The sequence below is a fragment of the Carcharhinus amblyrhynchos genome, chromosome 33, assembly GCF_965287045.1.
Source record: "Carcharhinus amblyrhynchos chromosome 33, sCarAmb.v2.hapA, whole genome shotgun sequence".
NCBI classification, from domain to species: Eukaryota; Metazoa; Chordata; class Chondrichthyes; order Carcharhiniformes; family Carcharhinidae; genus Carcharhinus; species Carcharhinus amblyrhynchos.
In genome coordinates this window covers 9,989,412-10,012,986 of record NC_137356.1, presented here as the reverse complement: position 1 = coordinate 10,012,986, position 23,575 = coordinate 9,989,412, and the positions used below count along the sequence as shown (strand labels likewise).

General features: G+C 46.4%; 1 protein-coding gene across 1 annotated transcript in view; it reads left to right on the top strand.

Moving 5' to 3' along the window:
- The window catches only part of prkcsh (PRKCSH beta subunit of glucosidase II), a 95,636-nt gene that overhangs the window by 1,073 nt on the left and 70,988 nt on the right, over nucleotides 1–23,575 (top strand). Inside the window, exons 2-6 of the mRNA XM_080216617.1 lie at nucleotides 5,351–5,467; nucleotides 10,393–10,488; nucleotides 13,556–13,613; nucleotides 15,172–15,289; nucleotides 20,819–20,948. Coding sequence (XP_080072743.1) covers nucleotides 5,351–5,467; nucleotides 10,393–10,488; nucleotides 13,556–13,613; nucleotides 15,172–15,289; nucleotides 20,819–20,948 — 519 coding nt within the window. The remainder of the gene's footprint in view (nucleotides 1–5,350; nucleotides 5,468–10,392; nucleotides 10,489–13,555; nucleotides 13,614–15,171; nucleotides 15,290–20,818; nucleotides 20,949–23,575) is intronic.

Below are 23,575 nucleotides of genomic sequence, written 5' to 3'. Positions count from 1 at the left end.
AAACAGGGCATATAAAGACACAAACTCAACTTACAAAAGAATGTTTGGAATGCGAGTCTTTACAGGTAATCAAGTCTTAAAGGTACAGACAGTGTGAGTGGGTTAAGCACAGGTTAAAGGATGTGTATTGTCTCCATACAGGACAGTTAGTGGGATTTTGCAAGCCCAGTCAAGTCGTGGGGGTTACAGATAGTGTGACATGAACCCAAGATCCCAGTTGGTTTCCTGTACGAGCTGCTGCTGCACACCTTCATCTACTGCATCCTCGCCTGTCGCCAGGATACACCCTGGCGGGCCTTGTTGCCGTTGGGCAGCGGAAGTCCCCAGTGGAGGCCCATTTACGGAAGGATCTCACCCAATTACATCAGGGACCTGGGGTGGAGGGTGATGCATGCAGCAGTTGGGCACAACCATAGATTCACTGGTTCACGGGCTCCGAAGTTTGCCCCTTCTGTGGCCTTGTGGAGTCTGGGGACCATGTCTACGTTTCGTGTCTTAGGTTGCGCTCCCTTTTTGTTTTCCTGAAGAATCTTTTGTTGATGTTTTGTTTGCACTTCAGTCCCATGCTCCTGATCTACAGACAGCTGGTGTAGAGAGGGGAGGGGAGGGATGGCGACCCCCTCCTGAACCTGCTCCTGGGCCTGGCAAAACGTGCCATTTACAGGTCCAGGCAGTGGGGATCGAGGGGGCCGTCCATCCTGACTGTCTGCCCCTCTACCGTGGCTACGTTCACGGCCAGGTGTCCCTGGAGAGGGAGCACGCGGTGTCCACATGCGCTGTCGACCGAATAATCACATTATGACGTTTTTAAGTTTCCTTTGTACTTTTCTGTTCGGGCTGTTCCCCTTTTTTTGGGAGTTGCCCCTTTCATTTTGTCCTGATTTAACTTGAGTTTGCTTATTTGGTTTGACCTTAAAAGAGGCCAAGGTCCTAGTTGAGACCGTCCTCGTGTATGCGGAACTTGGCTATCAGGTTCTGCTCAGCAACTCTGCGCTGACGTGTGTTGTGAAGGCCGCCTTGGAGAACGCTTACCCGAAGATCAGAGGCCGAATGCCTGTGACCGCTGAAGTGTTCCCCAACAGGAAGAGAACACTTTTGCTTCGTGATTATCGACATTGATCCGTTGTTGTAGGGTCTGCATGGTCTCCTCAATGTACAATGCCTCGGGCATCCTTTCCTGTGCATCCATGACAGCGCAGGGTCGCTGGACAGGGACTGGTGGCTGGGTTCCGCATGTGAGCGATTGGCCTTGACCAGGGTCTTGGGTTCATGTTGCGCTGTCTGTGGCCCCCGCGACTTGCCTGGGCTTGCAGGGTCTCGCTGACTGTCCTGGCTGGAGACAACGCACATCTCTTTGGCCTGTGCTTGGCCCTGTCTCCTCTCACTTTGGGACTTGGTTGCCTGTGAAGACCTGCATTCCAACTATTGTTTTGTAGGTTGAGTTTGTGTCTTTGTATGCCCTGTTTGTGGGTAGGGCTTCTGCTCGCCTGGTGGAAGGGCAGCGCTCTGGAGGTTTGTAGCTTGTGATACTGGGTAGGCCTGTTGGACTTTGGCCTGATGTTGTGAGGCTGCTTACTGTCTCTAACACAATGCCAGCAATGCAGGGATAGGGAGTGGCTGCATTAACCACAACACTCCACTTTAAAGTCATACAGACAATGGCAGCATGTTGGCACAGCAGTTAGCATTGCCGCCTCACAGTGCCAGGGACCAGGGTTCAATTCCCAGCTTGGTTTTACACATTTTCCCCATGTCTGTGTGGGTTTCTTCCGGGTGCTCCAGTTCCCACAATCTGAAAGACTAGCTGGTTAAATGAATTGATTTTATTTATTATTGTCACATGTATTAGTATACAGTGGAAAAGATTGTTTCTTGTGCACTATACAGACAAAACATACCGTTTATAGAGAAGGAAATGAGACAGTGCAGAATGTAGTGTTACAGTCATAGCTAGGGTGTAGAGAAAGATCACCTTAATGCAAGGTAAGTCCATTTAAAAGTCTGACAGCAGCGGGAAGAAGCTGTTCTTGAGTCGGTTGGTACGTGACCTCAGGCTTTTGTATCTTTTTCCCGACGGAAGAAGGTGGAAGAGAGAATGTCCGGGGTGCGTGGGGTCCTTGATTATGCTGGCTGCTTTTCCCAGGCAGTGGGAAATGTAGACAGAGTCAATGGATGGGAGGCTGGGTTGCGTGATGGATTGGGCTACACTCACAACCTTTTGTAGTTTCTTGTGGTGTTGGGCAGAGCAGGAGCCATACCAAGCTATGATACAACCGGAAAGAATGCTTTCTATTGTGCATCTGTAAAAGTCGGTGAGAGTCATAGCTGACATGCCAAATTTCCTTAGTTATGCCATGCTAAATTCTCCCTCTGTGTATCCGAATAGGTCCCAGAGTGGAGCGACCAGGGGATTTTCCCAGTAACTTCGTTGCAGTGTTAATGTAACCTATTTGCAACGCTAATAAATTTTAAAAGAAAATGATTCAGTAATTAATGTTCATTAGTTTTAGTAACTGTAACTAACCTCAAAGATCCTATATGGGAATTAAACCAGTAATGTGTGCTGGAGGGAACCTTGCACTGGGATGCGGAAGGGCAGGGGATAAGGGTAGTAGGGGAAGGATGATGTGGAGATGCCGGCGTTGGACTGGGGAAGGCACAGTAAGTAGTGTCACAACTCCAGGTTAAAGTTCAACAAGGATTAAGGGTTATGGGGAGAAGGCGGGAATGTGGAACTGAGCCACGACAGATCAGCCATGATCTTATTGAATGGCGGGGCAGGCTCGAAGGGCCAGATGGCCTACTCCTGCTCCTATTTCTTATGTTCTTATGTTCTTAAGCTTATTTGGTAACACGAGCTTCTGGTGCGCTGCCCCTTCATCAGGTGATGAATCCTCCATCCAAATCCTGCACTCACCTGATGAAGGGGCAGCGCTCCGAAAGTTCATGCTACCAAATAAACCTGTTGGATTTTAACCTGCTGTTGTGAGACTACTTACTAGGGGGAGGGTAGTGGGGGAGGAAAGTGGTGGGGGGTGGGGTTAGTTGAGGACAGTGGGAGAGGGATGGGGAGAATGTGGGATTGTATTTTGGTGCAGACTCCATGGGCTGAAGGGCCTTTTTTTCTGTGCCATCGACTTCGATGACTCTATGACTTGTTGCACAACCTTCAGTGATTGATGTTTGTTCACCAAGTTCCCTTTGTCCCTCAGCCCTACCTAGTCATTCGCTCTCCAAGTACTAAATAACCTCTCCGTTTTTCCTGCCAACAGTATTACCTCATGTTCATCCGTGCTTGATTGCGTTCACCCATTTCTGTAAATCTTAATGCCTGTCGTATGAGTTGGTTCCAAAAGTTACAGTTACAAAGGTGGGCAGGGCAATTTTCCCAGTGCCTTGGCCAATATTTATCCCATTATCATTAAAACGGATTATTTGGGCACTGAAAGATCATCGACCTGAACCATTCATCCTTTCTCTCCCTGCTACATCTGAGTAGTTTTCCAGTTTTTTTTGTGTCTCTTTATCTGGTCTCTTAAATGTTTGGAGGTTTTGGGATATTGCGATTTGTTCATTAGCTAATGCGGTACTTTTCTTTTTAATAGTGACTCCACTTTAGTGTAGTCCACTTCTTGTTGTCCAGGCATCGCTGGATAGCAGCTCTTTCAGGAAGATGGCACTAGGGGAATCATGGAATGGTTGCAGCATAGAAAAAGGCCATTTGGCCCATTTAAGTCCATGCCAGCCCTCTGGAAAAGCAACTTCCTTGCATTTTCCCACTAACCCTACAATCTTTTCTCTCTCCAGAGATAGTCCAATTCTTTTTTTAGAAATGTTTTTATTAAATATTCTCCAGTTTGAAAATGACGATTGAATCTCCCTCCAACATGCACTCAGTACATTCCAGATCCTAACCACTGGCTGTGTGAACCTGTCTCCGCCACACTCTCAGACAGTACATTCCCGATCCTAACCACTGACCGTGTGAATCTGTCTCCACCACACTCTCAGGCAGTACATTCCCGATCCTAACCACTGACCGTGTGAATCTGCCTCCACCGCACTCTCAGACAGTACATTCCAGATCCTAACCACTCACTGTGTGAATCTGTCTCCACCACACTCTCAGTGCATTCCAGATCCTAACCACTCACTGTGTGAATCTGTCTCCACCACATTCTCAGACAGTACATTCCAGATCCTAACCACGTGCTGTATTAAAAATGTGTTTTCCTCTTTCACCATTGCCTCTTTTGCTATTTCCTTTGTATCTGCACTCTATCCTTCCACGTCAAAGGAAACTGTTTCTCCCTTGCTACTCTCCAGATCTTCCCTGATTTTCAGCACCAATGCATCACTCAGGTGCTGCTTATTTCAATGTATTGGTGTTTCATACAGTTCAGTATTCGATTCAGTTTGCATCCCGTTAAACTGCTGTATTTCCAGACTAGGATGTATGACAAGCCAACAGAATGCATACCCTTTCAGCACTGCAATCTGTCCTGTGTCTTAGTAATTGGATTCCAGAGTTCAGACAAGGCTTCCCTTCATCAAAGGCATAAGAACTGATTTGGGAAAGAGTGGAGGAGGGGGAGGGAGTGGAGAAGCATTCGTGAAGTGAGGTCGCCACAGTCCCAGATGATCACAGACTGCTCCCCCTTTGAGTGGGGAGAGCTGGGTGGTGGTTTAACCTGAGGGTCACCACACCCTGGGTGAGGGGCAACAAAAAAAGTTTGTTTATTAGTGTCACAATTAGGCTTACGTTAACGCTGCAATGAAATTACTGTGAAAATTCCCCTAGTCGCTGCACTCCGCCACCTGTTCGGGGACACTGTGGGAGAATTTAGCACGGCCAGTTCACCCTAACCAGAATGTCTTTCGGACTGTGGAACGAAACTGGAGCACCCAGAGGAAACCCACACTGACAGGGGGTAGAATGTGCAGACTCTGCACAGATGGTGACCCAAACTGGGAATCGAACCCGGGTCCCTGGCGCTGCGAGGCAGCACTGCTAACCGCTGTGCTACCGTGCCACCCAAGGTTGAGAAAGTGGGGCCTTCACGATTCACCTCAGTCGGTAAGGGAATTGAACCCTGCGCTGTTAGCGTTGCTCTGCATCACCTAACCAGCCGTCCAGCCAACCGAGCTAAACTGACCCCCCCCCAGTTTAGTGAGGTACATGAGGGAGAAAGAAGTAGAAGGTGCAGATGTGTCTTGTGTGGAGCACCTGCACCATTATTATATCAGCTCTGCGCTCTTGACTATACATAACAATTGAGACAAGCTGAATTAAAATTAAAAAGCTGTGTGATTCTAATTTTTAAGCAATAATCCATCTCTTTCCCCGCAGACCGACACTTCTACGATGAGTCCAAACCGTTTACCTGTTTGGATGGCTCCAAAACAATTCCGTTCGACGAGGTGAATGATGACTACTGTGATTGTAAGGACGGCTCAGATGAACCAGGTCAGATTGGTATTGTGAGACTTGTTAAAAACTGGGTGGCCTGGACAAGTTGGGCTGAAGGGCCTGTATCCATCCATATGACTCTGTTTATTTCTTTTTAAAGTGAAACAAATCTTAAAAAATAGTGTTTTCTTACACATTAACCGGTAGAGAGATTTCATTTCTTGCCTCGAGGTCAATGAGGTTGTGTTACAGCTGCGTGGACCATTTTAATGCAGTCATTAACCTGTTTGAAATCGGTATGTTCCACAGATGTGCTAACTGACCTTGCCCCATGTGGCGCTGCCGCCTCACAGCGCCAGGGACTCTGGTTCAATTCCAGCCTCGGGTCACTGTCTATGAGAGTCTGCGTGTTTTTCCTATATCTGTGTGTGTTTCCTCCCACAGTCCAAACATGCAGGTTAGGTGGATTGGCCATGCTAAGTTGCTGCTTAGTGTCAGGGGGGATTAGCAGGGTAAATATTTGGGGATATGGGAATAGGGTCTGGGTGGGATTGGTGTTGGTGCAGGCTCAATGGGCCAAATGGCCTCCTTCTGCACTGTAGGGATTCTATGATCACAGAGCCCTATAGTGCAGAAAGAGGCCCTTCGGCCCATCGAGTCTGCACCGACCACGATCCCACCTAGGCCCTACTCCCATATCCCTACACATTTACCCACTAATCCCTCTAACCTACACATCCCAGGACAGTAAGGGGCAATTTTAGCATGGCCAATCAACCTAACCCACACATCTTTGGACTGTGGGAGGAAACCGGAGCATGCGGAGGAAACCCACGCAGACACGAGGAGAACGTGCAGCCTCCACACAGACAGTGACCCGAGCCAGGAATTGAACCCAAGTCCCTGGAGCTGTGAAGCAGCAGTGCTAACCACTGTGCTACCTTGCCGCCCAGATGATTCTGCCGAAGGAAATAGAAATGCGCGGATTTTTATTCCTGAGTCACAATTTATGTACCAAAGAAAAGGGATGTGTATTGCTCCTATTTGGATGTATTTGAAGAGTACTTTAATTTAGGGGCTGGAGAGTGGCACAGTGGTTAGCACTGCTGCCTCACAGCGCCAGGGACCCGGGTTTGATTCCCGGCCTCGGGTCACAGTCTTTGCGGAGGTTGCATGTTCTCCCTGTGTCTGTGTGGGTTTCCTCCCACAGTCCAAAGATGTGCAGGTTAGGTGGATTGGCCATGCTAAATTGCCCTTTAGTATCCCGAAATGTGTACATTAGAGGAATCAGTGGGGAATGTGGGGTTAGAAGGCTAGGGCCTGGGCGTGATTGTGGTCAGTGCAGACTCGATGGGCCAAATGGCCTCCTTCTACACTGTAGGGATTCTTTTTTAAAAAAAAAATCACCCAGTTACTCAGATTGCACAAGTTGCGTGAAACTTCACAAAAACAAATTCTGGTCGAAGTAAAAGAGAATTTTTCGGCAAGGCGTTTATGAGAAAAAAATCGGAGAATGCTGGGAAAGCTCAGCTGGTCTGACAGGATCTGTGGGGAGAGAGAATGGCCTTTCATCGACGTGTGGGCTCTGACAAAGGGTCATCCAGACTGGAAACCTAGGCTCTATTCTCTCTCCACAGATGCTGTCAGACCTGCTGAGTTTATCCAGCATTTTCTGTTTTTGTTTCAGATTCCAGCATCCGCAGTGTTTTGCTTTTATCTTAAGAGTTTATGAGAAAAGTTGCCTTATCTTGAGGAGGGTGAAGCGATTGACATCACTTTTAACAAGTCATGAGTATTTTGCGCAAGTGATCTGTTATCACTTAAACTTTTTTTTTATTACATCGAGGGACACGGGCGTCACTGGCTGGCCAGAATTTATTGCCCATCCCTAAACTGTGGCCATTACTTCTTGTAATGTCCTTTTACGTGAGATTTTGTATTCTTCAAGTTTTTATTTATTAGTGTCACTGGGTGGCATGGCAGCACAGCGGGTTAGCGCTGCTGCCTCACAATGCCAGGGTTCCAGGTTCGATTCCTGGCTTGGGTCACTGTCTGTTTGGAGTTTGCACATTCTCCCTGTGTCTGCGTGGGCTTCCTCCTACAGTCTAAAAGACGTGTGGGTCAGGTTGATTGGCCATGCTAAGTTGACTGAGAGGGATTTCTAGGGTAAATATGTGGGGTGACAGGGATAGGACCTCGGTGGGATTGTTGTCATGCAGGATCGATGGGCCAGATGGCCTCCTTCTGCACTGCAGGGATTCTGTGATTCTATAAGTTACTGTGAAAATCCACCATCATTATGACTGGGATCTTCCTTATCCTTCCTGCAACTCCATGTTTTTTAGGTTATTTATTAGCGTCACAAGTAGCATCACCGGAGTTGAGGGGGTTGAACTATGAGGAGAGGCTGAATAAACTAGGCTTGTACTCGTTAGAGTTTAGAAGAATGAGGGGAGATCTCATTGAGACATATCAGATGATGAATGGGATGGATAGGATAGAGGTGGAGAGGCTCTTCCCGCTCAGGAAGGACAGTAGGACTAGGGGGCACAGCCTCAAAATAAGGCGGGGGCAGTTTAGAATGGAGTTGAGGAGGAACTTCTTCACTCAAAGGGTGGTGAATCTCTGGAATTCTCTGCCCGTTGAAGTGGTGGAGGCTACCTCACTAAATATATTTAAGACGCGGGTAGATAGGTTTTTGATAGGCTAGGGGATTAAGGGTTATGGGGAGAAGGCGGGAAGGTGGAACTGAGTCACTTCAGATCAGCCATGATCTTACTGATTGGCGGGGCAGGCTCGAGGGGCTAGATGGCCTACTCCTGCTCCTATTTCTTATGTTCTTATTAAGTAGGCTTGCATTAACACTGCAATGAAGTTACTGTGTAAAATCTCTCTAGTTGCTACACTCTGGTGCCTGTTCGGGTACACTGAGGGAGAATTTAGCATGGCCAATGCACTCTAACCCGCACGTCTTTCGGACAGTGGGAGGAAAACGGAGCACCTGGAGGAAACCCACACAGACACGGGGAGAATGTGCAGACTCCACACAGTCAGTGACCCAAGCCGGGAATTAAACCCGGGTCCCTGGCACTGTGAGGCAGCAGCGCTAACCTCTGTGCCACCGTGGCCCCCACCCGGTTACGTTTCAAGTGCTCATGAGACAGGACGTCATGTTAAATTATTTGCTCAAATCATCATTTGTTTCATTCAGACTGAAATCGCTCTGTCCGTTCGCTCCCCCCCCCCCACCCCTCCCCTCCCCTGCTTCCAGGAAACCCACTGTCGTGCTGTTACCTTTTGAAATCTAAATTGAGTAATTATGTTTTGGCCAAAGGGCAGAATGGAACTTTAATAGGCTGTCACTGCTTGGAAGAATAGATTTAATTTACCCTCCAGCTTGCAGTTGTATCGATTTTACACTTAAACACAGTCCTGACGCTCAGGTAGCTGAACTGACAAGTGCAAATGATTTGTTTTCTTTTTCCTGACTGGCCTCTTGCCTGGAGAATCATAGAATCCCTACGGCGCAGAAGGAGGCCATTTGGCCCATCGAGTCTGCACCCACCGCAATCCCACCCAGACCCCATTCCCCTAACGCCACACATTTACCCTGCTAATCCCCTGATAATTTACTATGGCTAATGAACCTAACTCGCACACCTCTGGACTGTGGGAAGAAACCAGTGCATCCGGAGGAAACCCATGCAGACACGGGGAGAATGTGCAGACCCTACACTGACAGTGATCCAAGGCCAGAATTGAATCTGGGACCCAGGCACTGTGAGGCAGCAGTGCTAACCACTGTGCTGCCCATCTCTTGAAGTGCTGGGGACTGCACAGCTACAGTGGGCGTCATGGGGAGAAGTTCGTCTATGTATCTTTGTTGCTGTGTGGGCCTCATCATTTGATCGCTAACAGTGGATCATCAGTACTCTGCTTAGAATCAGGTGTACTTATGCTGCCACCTACCTGTCAGCTGCCCTAACTTCAGCAACAAGACTTGTGCTAATTAATTTGATTCATGGAATTCCTACAATGCAAAAGGAGGCCATTTGGCCCAAGAAGCCAGCATTGGCAACCTACCCAGGGCCTACCTCGCAACCCTACGTATTTACCCTGTTAATTCCCCCTGACGCTAAGGGGCAATTTAACATGGCCTAACCCGCACGTGTTTTGGACTGTGGGAGGAAACCCACGCAGACACGGGGAGACTGTGCAAACTCCATACAGACGGTGACCCGGGTTGACACAGCGGTTAGCCCCGCTGCCTCTCAGCGCCAGGGACCTGGGTTCGATTCCTGGTTTGGGTCACTGTTTGTGTGGCATCTGCACATTCTCCCCGTGTCTGCGTGGGTTTCCTTTGGGTGTCCAGTTTACTCCCACAGTCCAAAGATGTGCAGGTTAAGTTGATTGGCCATGCTAAATTACCTCTTTGTGTCAGGGGAATAACAGAGTAAATACGTGGGAATGGGGCCTGGGTGGGATTGTTGCCAGTGCAGGCTCAATGGGCCAAATGGCCTCCTCCTGCACCTTCAGAATGCTATACTATGAAACTAGTCTCCATTGTTGGAAAACTTCATCTGGTTCACTAATGTCCTTTAGGTAAGGAAATCTGCTGTCTTTACCCGGTCTGACCTACATGTGACTCCAGAGCCACAGCAATGTGGTTGACTCTCAACTACCCTCTGAAATGGCCAAGTGAGACACTCAGTTCAAGGGTAACTAGGGATGGGCAATAAATACTGCCCCAGCCGGTGACATCCATGCCCCACAAATTCATTCTGATTGTGGTCTTAACCTCCCCATACTATCACTTTGCCATTAAATGTCGGCATTTATGTTCAAAGGTCCCCAGGACCTTTTGCCATGTCTGCTGACTGGATGGTCAGCTTGTTTGCTCAGTCTGGCAGGTGCAAAGGTTTGCTGTGCTGTATAAATGAAAGTTTTTCCGCTGACTCTGTTGGCTTTCTTTCTCTCCCCAGGAACATCTGCCTGTCCGAATGGTAGCTTCCACTGCACGAACGCTGGCCACAGACCCCGGTACATTCCATCCTCCCGAGTGAATGACGGCATTTGCGGTAAGCGCTGTTCTGAAATGGTGGTATGGTGTGGCCAACTGCAGTTTGGTCTCTTGATGAAATGGCTAGCTTGTCACAGGTGGGGGTTGACTTTGGATATTTGCTCTTTTTCGTCATGGGCAAAGAAACCCTGGGATATTACCGGTAGACTATGAATCCAGAAACTCAGCTGATGTTCTGGGGACCCGAGTTCGAATCCCGCCACGGCAGATGGTGAAAATCGTATTCAATAAAAAATATCTGGAATTAAGGATCTACTGATGACCATGAAACCATTGTCCATGAGACCATGAAAAACCCATCTGGTTCACTAATATCCCTTTAGGGAAGGAAATCTGCCATCCTTACCTGGTCAGGCCTACATGTGAATCCAGAGCCACAGCAATGTGGTTGACTCTCAACTGCCCTCCAAGGTTAATTAGGAATGGGCAATAAATGCTGGCCCAGCCAGTAACACCCATGTCCCACTAATGAATTAAAAAAAGGTTTTTAGCGCAGCTGTAAAGCAATGCACAGAGTTTGATTGCTTATTAATTACAATGGTCTTTTGAAGATGGGCGTTCCCTTTAGCTTACGTAGTGGAAGGGCCTAGTTCGAGGAGCTGATTTGGTTGGGGAGATTCTGATTGCTTGTAGGTACAGGCACAATAGTATTTGCAAGTTTGGCCTCCCTTTAGACTACAGTCAACATAATCGTGGCCTGGACACAGTGTAGAGGGGCAGATCTTTCCTTTTGTTTTCAGTGCACAACAACATTAGCTTATCTCTGCCAAATATTTTTTAAATCATGTTCTCTGCAGTTATAAGCAGCTTTGTTTTTTTTCCATTATGGCATCGGCTGCCTGATTAGATGTCTTTTTATTGCTCCTTAAATGGTTTAAATAGGGTTTTGTTTATTTTTAATCTGGGCCTAATGCACTTTTATGGTGGGGTGGGGAGGTGTTCCTGGAGTGGAAAGCAGCCCTATTCCTGATTGCTGTTCAGTGTTGGTGCCCGGATAATCTTACACCGTTTGACTCAAACATTTTCAAGTAAGGAGAGGGGAATTAGGAAAAAAATCCTCATCTGACATGGGAGATACTAATTTGCCGCTTGTGACATTAGCTACGTGTGCAGTATACAGATCTGTACAATGGCAAGTATGCTGGAAGCTTATATTGATGGGTCATACATAGAGGGCAGCATGTTGGCACTGTGGTTAGCACTGCTGCCTCATAGCTCCAAGGATCTGGGTTCAATTCCTGGCTCGGGTCATTGCCTGTGTGGAGTTTGCATGTTCTCCCCATGTCTGTGTGGGCTTTCCTCCGTGTGCTTCAGTTCCCTTCCACAGTCAAAGATGCGTGAGAAAAGTTAACTCTACCCTAATAGTAGGTTTGCTTTTGGCAGTGATAGATACGACCTCCCGCAATAGAGACTGGGAGGAGAGGGGAAGCAGGAAGTACTGCCCAGGAACTTGCACAGGGGAGTTGGCCATGCTAAATTGCCCCTTAGTGTCCCAGGATGCATAGGTTAGATGAGTCAGATTCATAGAGACAGGTAAAAATGTGGGGTTACAAGGATAGGGCCTGGGTGAGATTGTTGTTGGTGCAGACTTGATGGGCTGAATGGCCTCCTTCTGTTCTGTGATACTTCCTTCCAAATGAAGGGAAAGGCAGAGCAGTGATTTGTACTGATGAACTGCGCAGTTACAGGAGTGCCAAGCTGAGCTATTAGCTGCAGAAACCCCTCCACCCACCCAGTCTAGCTCCATTCAGGCTGTCAGTGGAACAGAGTGATGGGAGGATGACGCATGCTAGAGCAGTGTTGGAGCTTAATCCTTCAGCAGCTCAGCTACACTGTGACAAATTACCCTCTTAATATCGAGAAAACTAATTTATTAGTGTTGTTTTGACTTCTCATTATTCAGACCCAACTTATTTGATTAAGTGACCAGATGTTCATGTGCAAGCTGCCAAGTTGGGCTGTCACCACATGTGATAATTTATCTCCTTTTCCTATTTTAATATCCGTTGTCTGTCTCAGTCCCTTTCTGAGCTCCCTAGCGATGATCTCCCCTGTGCAAGCTCCTGGGCAGTACTTTCTGCTCCCCCTCTCCTCCCAGTCTCTATTATGGGAGGTGGTATTTATCACAGCCAAAAGCAAACCTACTATTAGGGTATAGTTAACTTTTCCCATGTTTGTGCTTTAGTCTGAAGGTGTGGGTTTTGCTGCTCTGAGGGGTTTGGTGCTACCCAGCTGGGCCAGAAGGTGCACCTGATCATCTTGTGTGAACTAGCCTAGTGGTATTATCGCTAGACTACTAACCCAGAATTTCAGCTAATGTTCTGGGGTGACCTGGGTTCGAATCCCGCCACGGCAGCTGGTGGAATTTGAATTCATTAAAAAAATTAATGGAATTAAGAATCTACTGATGACCATGAAACCATTGTCGGAAAAATTCATCTGGTTCACTCATGTCCTTTGGGGAAATCTACCGTCCTTACCCGGTCTGGCCTACGTGTGACTCCAGAGCCACAGCAATGTGGTTGACTCTCAACTGCCCTCTAAGGGCAACTAGGGATGGGCAATAAACGCTGGCCCAGCCGGTGATGCCCATGTCCCACGAGTGAATTAAACAGTCCTTTTCACAACTGGGGGAACTTAATAAAAAAGCTAATTTATTAGTGTTGCAAGTAAGGCTTACATCAACACTGCAATGAAATTACTGTGAAATTCCCCTAGTCGCCACACTCTGGCATCTAACCAGCACATCTTTGGAGTGTGGGAGGAAATCAGAGCGCCCGGAGGAAACCCACGCAGACGCGGACTGGGGGAGAACATGCAGACTCCACACAGACAGTGACCTGAGCTGGGAATTGAACCCGAGTCGTTGATGCTGTGAAGCAGCAGCGCTAACCACTGTGCCACCATGCCTAGCCTGCTGGCCTTAGGCGGCTTCAGTCAATTTGACACATCTTCGCCAGAAAATCATGACAGATTTAAATCCCCCAGAGCTCCCGTGCATTGTCTTGCTCGGAACATTATTCTTATTGCTTAAGTACAGTGTTCCTTTCTTGTCACCTCTGTAGATTGCTGTGATACTACAGATGAATACAACAGCGGCGCTTTGTGTGAAAATACCTGCAAGTGAGTATAATCATGATGATCTGTCACTGTCAGTGGCAACGTAAAAGACTTATTTCCGATGGACTACCGGAATGCTGCATTTAGCTGGACTAAGGGAGGTCAATATTTGGACGTTGCCTCAATCACTGTGGACTTTCAGCTCGCACCTTAATTAGTTATTAATTTTTATGTATTTATTACTGTCACAAGTAGCCTTACATTAACACTGCCAATCAATCTTCACTGCAGTTTAGGTGGATAGACTATGGTAAATTGTCCCTTAGTGTCCAAAGATGTGTAGGTTAGGGGGATAGACCATGGTAAATTGTCCCTTAGTGTACAAAGATGTGTAGGTTAGGGGGATTGGCCATGAAGTTACTATGAGAATTCCCTAGTCACCACATTCCTGCTCGGGTACACCTGAGGGAGAATTTAGTACGGCCAATGGACCCTAACCAGCACGTCTTTCAGACTGTGGGAGGCAATCCACGCAGACATGGGGGAGAAGGTGCAGACTCCACACAGACAGTGACCCAAGCCAGGAATCGAACCCGGGTCCCTGGCGCTGAGAGGCAGCAGTGCTGACCCCTGTGCCACCATGCTGTCCATTTCGAGGTCCCTTTGTTGATTAGTCAGATTCATAGAAAATAGATGCAAAGAAAGCCATTTGGTCCTTCCAGTCTGATTCACCATTTATTTTGATCATATCTGTATAATAAACTTGACTGCTTGTCAACCCTGCCATCTGCTATGTTCTCGCCTTGGATGTCTGTTGCTTGTTCAGACCAGGATATCACTGCAACTCTTCCATGTTCTGAATTTGCACGATTAAATGCCAGAGAATTGAAAACACTTTGTTCTTTAAATTTAGGGCGACGACACAGTGGTTAGCACTGCTGCCTCACAGTGCCAGGGACCCGGGTTCAATTCTAGCCTCGGGTCACTGTCTGTGTGGAGTCTGCATGTTCTCCCCGTGTCTGTGTGGGTTGCCTCCAGGTGCTCCGGTTTTCTCCCACAGTCCAAAGATGTGCGGGTTAGGTGGATTGGTCATGCTAAATTGTCCTTTTAGTGTCAAAAGATGTGCAGGTTGGGTGGATTAGTTATGGTAACTTATCCCTTAGTGTCCCAAATGGTATAGATTAGATGGATTGACCATGGGACATGCATGATGACAGGGATTTGGGGGGGGGGGGGGTGTACTGTTCTTTGAGAGTCAGTGCAGGCTCAATGGGCTGAATAGCCTCCTGCACTGTAGGCCTTCCATGGGATAGCTCAATTAATCAGTGAACTCTTATCAGGGGCATTTATAGAAACTCTGAGCCCAGTATTATTGGGGTTGTGTCACTGGACTATGAATGAATGCAGGGATAACAGGAAAGCACAAGCACAGAAACTGATAGAAACACATTTCTGGTTTTAGAGAAGATTGTGATTGCGGGCCCTTTGGGGACAATAACTCTGTAACTTCTCTGCGCCCCATCTCTGCCTGTGAGAATTGTAATCAATGCAGTTGAACTGTTGGCCTCTCGTGTCACGAGGGTTGAATAAATCTTCTGTGCGTTCTTCTGCCACCAAACAGGGAGCAAGGGCGCAAAGAGAAGGAAACCCTGCAGAAAATGGCGGAGATCGCCAAAGAAGGATTGCGACTCAAGCAGCAGCTCATTGAAGAAGCCAAGAAAAGCAGGGAAGACAAGCAGGTTCGTTCCTCTACACTGCACTTAACAAGTATCGGGCAGAAACTCTGAGTCCTTGGACTTTGAGATGTGGATGTTGAAATGCTATTTAAGTAGCTGAGTTCCAGAATAAATAAATAACCAGCTGGCAAGCACAGTAAATTCCCTGCTTCCAACTCTGCAAAATTCTTCTTCTTCTTCCCACCCCCCCACCCCCGTTCCCCAAATAGGAGTAGCACATATGTGTGCCCATATTTGGATGAACATTCACCGTCAACCTTTCGTGCAGTTAACCTGAAGGTTCAGTCGGCACTTAGGAATGCAAATGCAATGTTAGCATTCATGTCGAGAGGGCTAGAATACAAGAGCAGGGTTGTACTTCTGAGGCTGTATAAGGCTCTGGTCAGACCCCCATTTGGAGTATCATGAGCGGTTTTGGGCCCCGTATCTAAGGAAGGATGTGCTGGCCTTGGAAAGGGTCCAGAGGAGGTTCACTAGAATGATCCCTGGAATGAAGAGCTTGTCGTATGAGGAACAGTTGAGGACTCTGGGTCTGTACTCGTTGGAATTTAGAAGGACGGGGGATATTATTAAAACTTGCAGAATACTGCAGGGCCTGGATAGAGTGGATGCGGAGAGGATGTTTACTCTCGTCCCTTTACTCTGAGGCTGTGCCCTTGAATCCTAGTCTGTCCTACTCTAGGAAACATCTTCTCAAAGTCCACTGTATCCAGGCCTCGCAGTATCCTGTAAGTTTTCAGTGAGTTCCCTCCTCATCCTTCTAAACTTGAACGAGTACAGATGCAGAGTCCTCAACTGTTCCTCGTTCAACAAGTTCTTCATTCCATAGATCATTCCTGTGAACCTTCTCCAGGGCCAGCACATCCTTCCTTAGATACGGGGCCCAAAACTGCTAGCAAAACTCCAAGTATAGTCTGACCAGAGTCTGATAACATCTCAGCAGTACATAACAAAGAGCAAAACAGCCCGGGAAACAGGCACTTTGGCCCAACGAGCCCGCGCCGCCATTTTACCATTGAGTCCCCTCTCCACCCATGACCCTTGTCTATGCTTATGGCATTCTGCATTGAGGGAAGACTAATTTAGGGACAATTTGTTACACCAATCAGCCTAATAGCACATCTTTGGGGTGTGGGAGGGAACTGGAGCACCTGGAGAAAACCCATGCAAGTACGGGGAGAATGCGCAAACTCCCGCAGACACTGGCCCAAATCCATGTATCTGCACAGCAAACAGCGATAGTCACTGAGCTGTCATGTTGCCCAGCATCTGGTCCAGTTTACTTCTCTGCTTTTGTATTCTAGTGATAAAAGATCTGTTTAAAAAGTGCTTTGGTTCCTCTCCTGTTTCCCTTGCAGTTCTGGAAAGTGAATGTGTTGAGGAAATTTACCTGTCAGTTAATTATTTTTTGAAATTTTATTCCATATAAATCTTCTCCACCTGTACCCATTTCTCTCCTGAGGATGGGAACTCATAATTGTATGCCATTCCATAGGTGTTTGTTAACTTTTAATTAATTAAAGTAACTAATACCTCACAGTATATTACGAAGCCCTACTAAACCCCAACAGGTTCTCTATTTTGGCGTTTGTGTGAGGATAATGTGTTTCACTCCAGGTGTGATTCTATTGACACACTAGGAAGCTTTTATCAAAAAAAACTTTATTTTCACAATACAGTTTAGCTATAATGAATGAATTAGCTTAATTTCTGTCAATTGAAATATTTAAACATAGTTATAGAATCATAGAGGCTTACAGCCTTTGGCCCAACTTGTCCATGTTGCCCTTTTTTTAACCACTAGTCCCAATTGCCTGCATTTGGTCCATTTCCCTCTATACCTATCTTACCAATGTAACTGTTTAAATCCTTCTTTAAAGACACAAAGTTGTACCTGCCTCTAGTGCTACCTCTGGCAGCTCATTCCAGACACCACCCTGTGTGTGGAAAACATTGCCCCTCTGGACCCTTTTGTATCTCTCACTTCTCACCTTAAACCTATGCCCTCTAGTTTTAGACTCCCCTACCGTTGGGAAAGATGTTGACTAACTACAGCATTTATGCCTCTCATTCATTTATAGAGCGCTATAACATCACCCCTAAGCCTCCTATGCTTCAGGGTAAAAAGGTCTCAGTCTATCCAGCCTCTCCTTATAACTCAATCCATCAAGTTCTGGTAGCATCCTAATATATCTTTTCTGCACTCTTTCTAGTTTAATAATATCCTTTCTATAATAGGGTGACCAGAACTGTACACTGTATTCCAGGTGTGGCTGTACTACATGACAAAATACAATTCTTAACTGCTAACCAATCTCTATTAGTTCCAGTTCAAACAATAGGGCAGCACATTGGTGAGCATTGCTGCCTGACAGTGCCAGGGTCCTGGGTTCAATTCCTGGCTTGGATCACTGTCTGTGTAGAGTTTGCACATTCTTCCCATGTCTGCGTGGGTTTCCCCCAAGTGTGCCGGTTTCCCCTCTCAGTCCAAAGGTGGATTGGCCACTCTAAATTGTCCCCTAGTGTCGGGGGACTAGCTAGGGTAAATGCATTGAGTTATGAGGATAGGGCCTGGGTGGGATTGTGGTTGGTGCAGACTCGATGGGCCAAATGGCGGCTTCCTGTATTGTAGGATTCTATGAATCTTCATAGACTTAAACTCCTCTTCAAATCCAGTTAGTAATGCACTGGCTTACATGCTTATACTTGGACTGCTAGCCCTTGAGCCTCCACAACACTTCTGGAGACAGACAGAAACCTTCTCTCCTAGCAGGACCTAAGCAGTAGCCTGCAGTCTCTTGCTTGTTTCAGAACCCGGCAGTAACAGGCTGCTTTTTACCTGTAAGCTAGTGTCACTCCTTAAGCCCATTACTTTATCAGTCAGTCTAATCAAAACCCTTCTCTGAAACCCCAGTGGGGAAAACCAAACAAACAAAAGTGCATTAACTCATTAGAACCAACACATTCCTCAGCTAAACTCAATCTTTAGCCTGCATTCTCAGCATGTGAGCTGCTCAGTTTGCAGACAAATTGGCATCACGTAAAACAGCTGAATTTTAAACGTACCCTCTCACAAGAAACATGATATGAATACATTTCTTAAAGGCACGCTATCGTCACATATTGACAACAGCCCATATGATCATTGCAACCCCAGTGTTAAAATGTTTCTTCAGAAAGAATGACCTCTGGGCTTTTTTCATAAAGGTTGCTCATTGATGGGCTGTTGATGGCATTTTCTTGTCCTGACTATACTCAGACTGCCATATTTAAGTTTAAATAATGAACCTCAGGCTCTGTGCGGTGGACATGCTGAGTGTTGGGAGGGTGGTGGGGGTGTGGAACTGAGGGAGAGGACCCACTGGTTTTGATGTTTATAGAATCCTACAGTGAAGAAGGAGGCTGTTCAGCCCATCGAGTCTGCATCAACCGCAATCCCACCCTAGCCCTATCCCCATAAGCCCATGTATTTACCCCAGCTAGACACTCTGACGCTAAGGGGCAATTTAGCACGGCCAGTCCACCTCACCTGCACATCTTTGGACTGTGGGAGGAAACCGGTGCACCCGGAGGAAACACATGCAGACACGGTGGGGAAATGTGCAAACTCCACACAGTGACCCAAGCCTGGAATTGAACCCAGGTCCCTGGCGCTGTGAGGCAGTAGTGCCAACCACTGTGCCACCCGTTGCATTTGAAAATTCATTTCATGTAATTGACATCTCTTGGATATCCCGAATATCTTGCGTTTATCTTAGAACTTACTGTTTTGAAGTTCTGTCTCTGTTCATTGAATCACAGAACCCCTACACCACAAAAGGAGGCCATTCAGCCCATCAAGCCTGCACTGACAACAATCCTACCCTGGGCCTATATAGGGTACATTCATTCCTTTCAGTAGACGAAGACAGTGCTGGCAGGATGAATTTCTTTTATTGGACAAAACTTCAAATCGACATTGAAGAAGCGAAAAAAAAGAGGGCAGTTGGGATTGGCTTTTACTCCCAGCCCCTGTACAGAAACCATCGTACCGAGATACGCAGAACTCAAAAACAAATTGCCAGCTGAACCCACAGTTCCAAACTAATTTTTTTTCTCATTACTGTGTGTCCTTGCAGTCCGTCTCTGTCAAGAGAGAACAGGTTTTGCAGCTGTTGTTATCCAAAACTTGTTTTGCTTGCTGGGTACTTCTCAAGAACGCAGTCAACTTTCAGCATGCCTTCTGAGATTTAAAATGTAGTCAAGTTTAGCAGTGAATTTTGTTTGTAAGCTTAGCAGAATTAGTTACATAGGCAGAAATACATTAAAATGAAGTTTTTGCATACACTGAAGCAAACAGGGCTAAGCACCCATAGGATCTCTCACTCTATCCCCATAACCCCACCTATTGACTCTGCTAATTTACCTTGCATGTGTTGTTCTGTTATGGCAGTGTTGGTTGAAGGATTAACTTGTTTTGCTTTGGGGCCAAGAGAGCTCCCTGCTCATCTCCTGATGGAGGTGCAGGGGATCCTATGCATCCACTTTTCTAAATCATAGAATCCCTACAGTGCAGAAGAGGCTGTTCGGCCCATTGAGTCTACACTAACTCTCTGAAAGAGCAACTTAACCAGGCCCTCTTTCCCCCATCCTAAACCTGTAACCCCACACATTTCCTATACCTAATCCATCGAGCCAGGACATCTTTGGACACTAAGGGGCGTGGCCAATCCGCCCAACCTACACATCTTTGGACTGTGGGAGGAAACCCACATAGAAATGGGGAGAATGTGCAAACTCAACACAGATAGTCACCCTAGGCTGGAATTGAACCTGGGCCCCTAGGGCTGAGGCAGCAGTGCTGACCACTGTGCCGCCCCATATGTCATGCAAAGGTGTTGGGAACGTGATGAATACTAAGTCAAAGGAGCATTGTTGTAACTACAGGTAGATGCCAAAAGTATATAAGCGTTTGTTGCGGGCTTTGATGTCCACTTTTTAATTGATCACAAATTTACCCTTCAAGTAACCAGACCAGGTCATGGAGTTCTCTTAAACACCGTTTTAATCAAATTGTAGCTCGGACCCTGCAAAATCACAGGTCGCCGTCTATAATTAGCCAGAGTGCAGAATTTAGAAATCTATAAGCAATTGTTGTTTTAAATTTGATTACAAGTAATTAGCATATACCAATCATGTTTTAGGAGTTTTCTTAGTTACTACAGTCACATCATTCAGATATTAAACCCAACCACAATCATCTTATGCTTGCTTAATTATAACATCCAATACTTATTTAGAGTTAATCCATCACTGTTACAAGTTATCATTGCCCCAGTTTGTGTCTGTGTATCATTCCCTTTTTCCAGTAACAGATTTAATTCATTTTCTTAGATAAGCATCAGGGCTATTAGTCAGTGAAGACCCTTTTTTTCCCTATTGCAGCTTGTGTAAATTTTAAACGTGGGTGATGATGAACCCATTTCACCGTCGGTGAAGCAAAAGTTGCCAAATAAAAATTGAAGTGTGCTTTATCTGTTGTGTTGTCAACAGCAAACCCTGGCAGAGTTGCAGACAAAGAAGCAGATCTGGGAAGCAAATGTGGAATCGCTGAAAACAGTGAAGGAAGCGGCAGAGAAGCCTGAACAGGAGGCAAAAGAAATTCACAAGAAAGCATGGGAAGGTAATGCATCCTGTTTTAGTTAGATTGAACGAAGGAATTGGATTAAACCCTTCTTGTCAGTTGCCTAGTGTTTTCTCCATGGCAACATGATCAAAATGAATGGTGGAGCAGGCTCAAAGGGTCAGATGGCCTACTCCTGTTTCTAGTTTCTATGCTTTAATTTCTACCAATCAGAATCCACTTGCCAGCTCTTTTGTCGTGCAGTATAAATTATTGTTCTTTTACAATTGATGTTCTTGTACATCTAACCTGATAAGTGCAAGATGATCAGCTTTGATACTGTGGGCCATAACTTCTGGTTGGGTGGCAATCGAGTCAGATTGTCATCAGGGTCTCCCTGGTGGAAGGGAAGGGAGCAAAGAATCCTGCTGGGGAGAGAAATGGGTGTCAGAAGTTATAAATCTTTGAACTTTTTCTGGGAATTATTGATGGAAAACAGTTAAGCAACATGGTGGTTAGCGCAGCTGCTTCACAGCGCCAGGGACCCAGGTTCGATTCCTGGCTTGGGTCCCTGTCTGTGCGAAGTCTGCACATTCTTCCCCATGTCTGCGTGGGTTTCCTCCGGGTGCTCCAGTTTCCCTCCACTGTCCGAAGGACATGCTGGTTAGGGTGCATTGGCTGTGCTAAATCCTCCCTCAGTGTACCCAAACAGGAGATTTTCACAGTAACTTCATTGCAGTGTTAATGTAAGCCTTACTTGTGACTAATAAGTAAACTTTGAAAAGTGTAACTATCTAGGGCTTGAGGTTTAGATCACATTTTGGATGATTCGCATTGCAGGACAATTGGCCTTCGGAAGCTTGACTTTCGTGGCAATCGCCATGCAGTCCTTATGTGGGAACCTTTGACAGGGGTGGGGGTGTGGGGGCTGGCAGGGAGTTCTTGTGTGGGAGCTGGTGGGGGTGTGTATATGTGTGGGGCTGGCAGGGGTGTGTATGCTTGTGGGGCTGGCAGGGGTGTGTGTGCATGTGGGGCTGGCAGGGGAGTGTGTGCATGTGGGGCTGGCATTTTGGGGGGGAGGGATGATGTGTGGATCTGCTGGCAGGGTAGTGTGTGTGGGGGGGAGGGGAGGGGGGAGTGGGGAGGTGAGTGTGTGGTGTTAGTGGAGGGTAGGGGTTGAGTACAGAGTTTTGGGGGTGGTATCACCCAGATACACGGGCTTAAGCTCGGATATTTTGGGACCTTGTCTCTCTTCAGCAACACTTGGGTTCTGTGCCACAATCAACTGGAACACTCCTGATTAATCTATGGCCTATTACCTGCTATTAAATAACGGAGAGCAAATTGTGATTAATCAAAGTTTACATTCCATCCCTTTGCTGTCCCAGTTTTTGTTTTGCTTCTCCTTCATGAAGATTCGGATCCTGGAAATTTTCAAAGGATCTGTTAATTTTAGGGCATAGAGTCGACTGATTTTTAAAAAAATGGATATTGTGGGTTGTTTGCTTAAAAAGGTGTGAATTGTTTCAGAATGTTGTGGGTCATTTCATCTGCTATGGTGGTATTGTCACAGCTCTGGATATGTGAGCAGATTATTGGATGTGGATTGGCTTGATGCCTCCGTTCGCAGGTGCTATGGTGGAATTTGTCACAGCTTCTCAAAATGTGAGCAGAGTTTTCACAGCAGGTTATTGGGTGAGGATTGGTTTCTTGCCTCCTTGAGCGAGATGGAGGTTTTCAGTAAAAAGATTTTTTTAATCAGCATTGTAGTTACAGAGCATCAACTGGATGGGAAAAAGTCTCAAGGAAGAGCTGTATAACTGTAATAATGTTGAATTAAGACTGTATGCTGGAGGTACTGAGTGCTCTCTTCGCTTGTTTGCATTATATTGCTATCTTGCATTGAATTATTTCTGTTGGTGAATAACATTGGGAGTCATTGCTGTTGGTTTGAGTCTAGTCTACACTTCCTAAATAGCCATTTCTGGCAACTTTTTCTGTCACATTTCACCATCGCTCATGATCTTTTCTCCTATTCATTCGTGGGACGTGGACGTCGCTGGCTGGCCAGCATTCATTGCCCATCCCTAACTGTCCGTGGTCTGTTAAGAGTCAACCACATTGCTGTGGCTCTGGAATCACATGTAGGCCAGACGGGTGAGGATGGCAGATTTCCTTCCCTAAATGATATTCGTGAACCAGGCGGGTTTTTCCGACAATGATTTCAGGTCGTCTTAATTTCAGATTTTTTTTAATTGAATTCAGATTCTACCATCTGCCGTGGCGGCATTCGAACCCAGGTTCCCCAGAAAATCATAATGATTTTCACAGTAACTTCATTGCAGTGTTAATGTAAGCCTTTTTTTTACATTAATCAATAAACGTTAAAATTAATTAGCACAGCACAGTAGTCTCAAGCACATCTATCTTTCGTAGGAATGTTAATGATGGCAGGGCTATAGAATCATGGAAAAGTATGGCATACAAGGTGGCCATTTGGATTATCAAGTTTGCACTTGACCTTTCAAAAAACCATGCATTTAGTACTGCTCACATTGCCTTTCCGTATTCTGGGTTTTTGTTTCCTCCCAAGTGTTCATTCGGTTCATTTATGGAAGCTATATTGGATCAGGCAGTGCATACCAAAACCTAGCCACCTGTGTTTTTTAAATGCGCAACTAAAACAT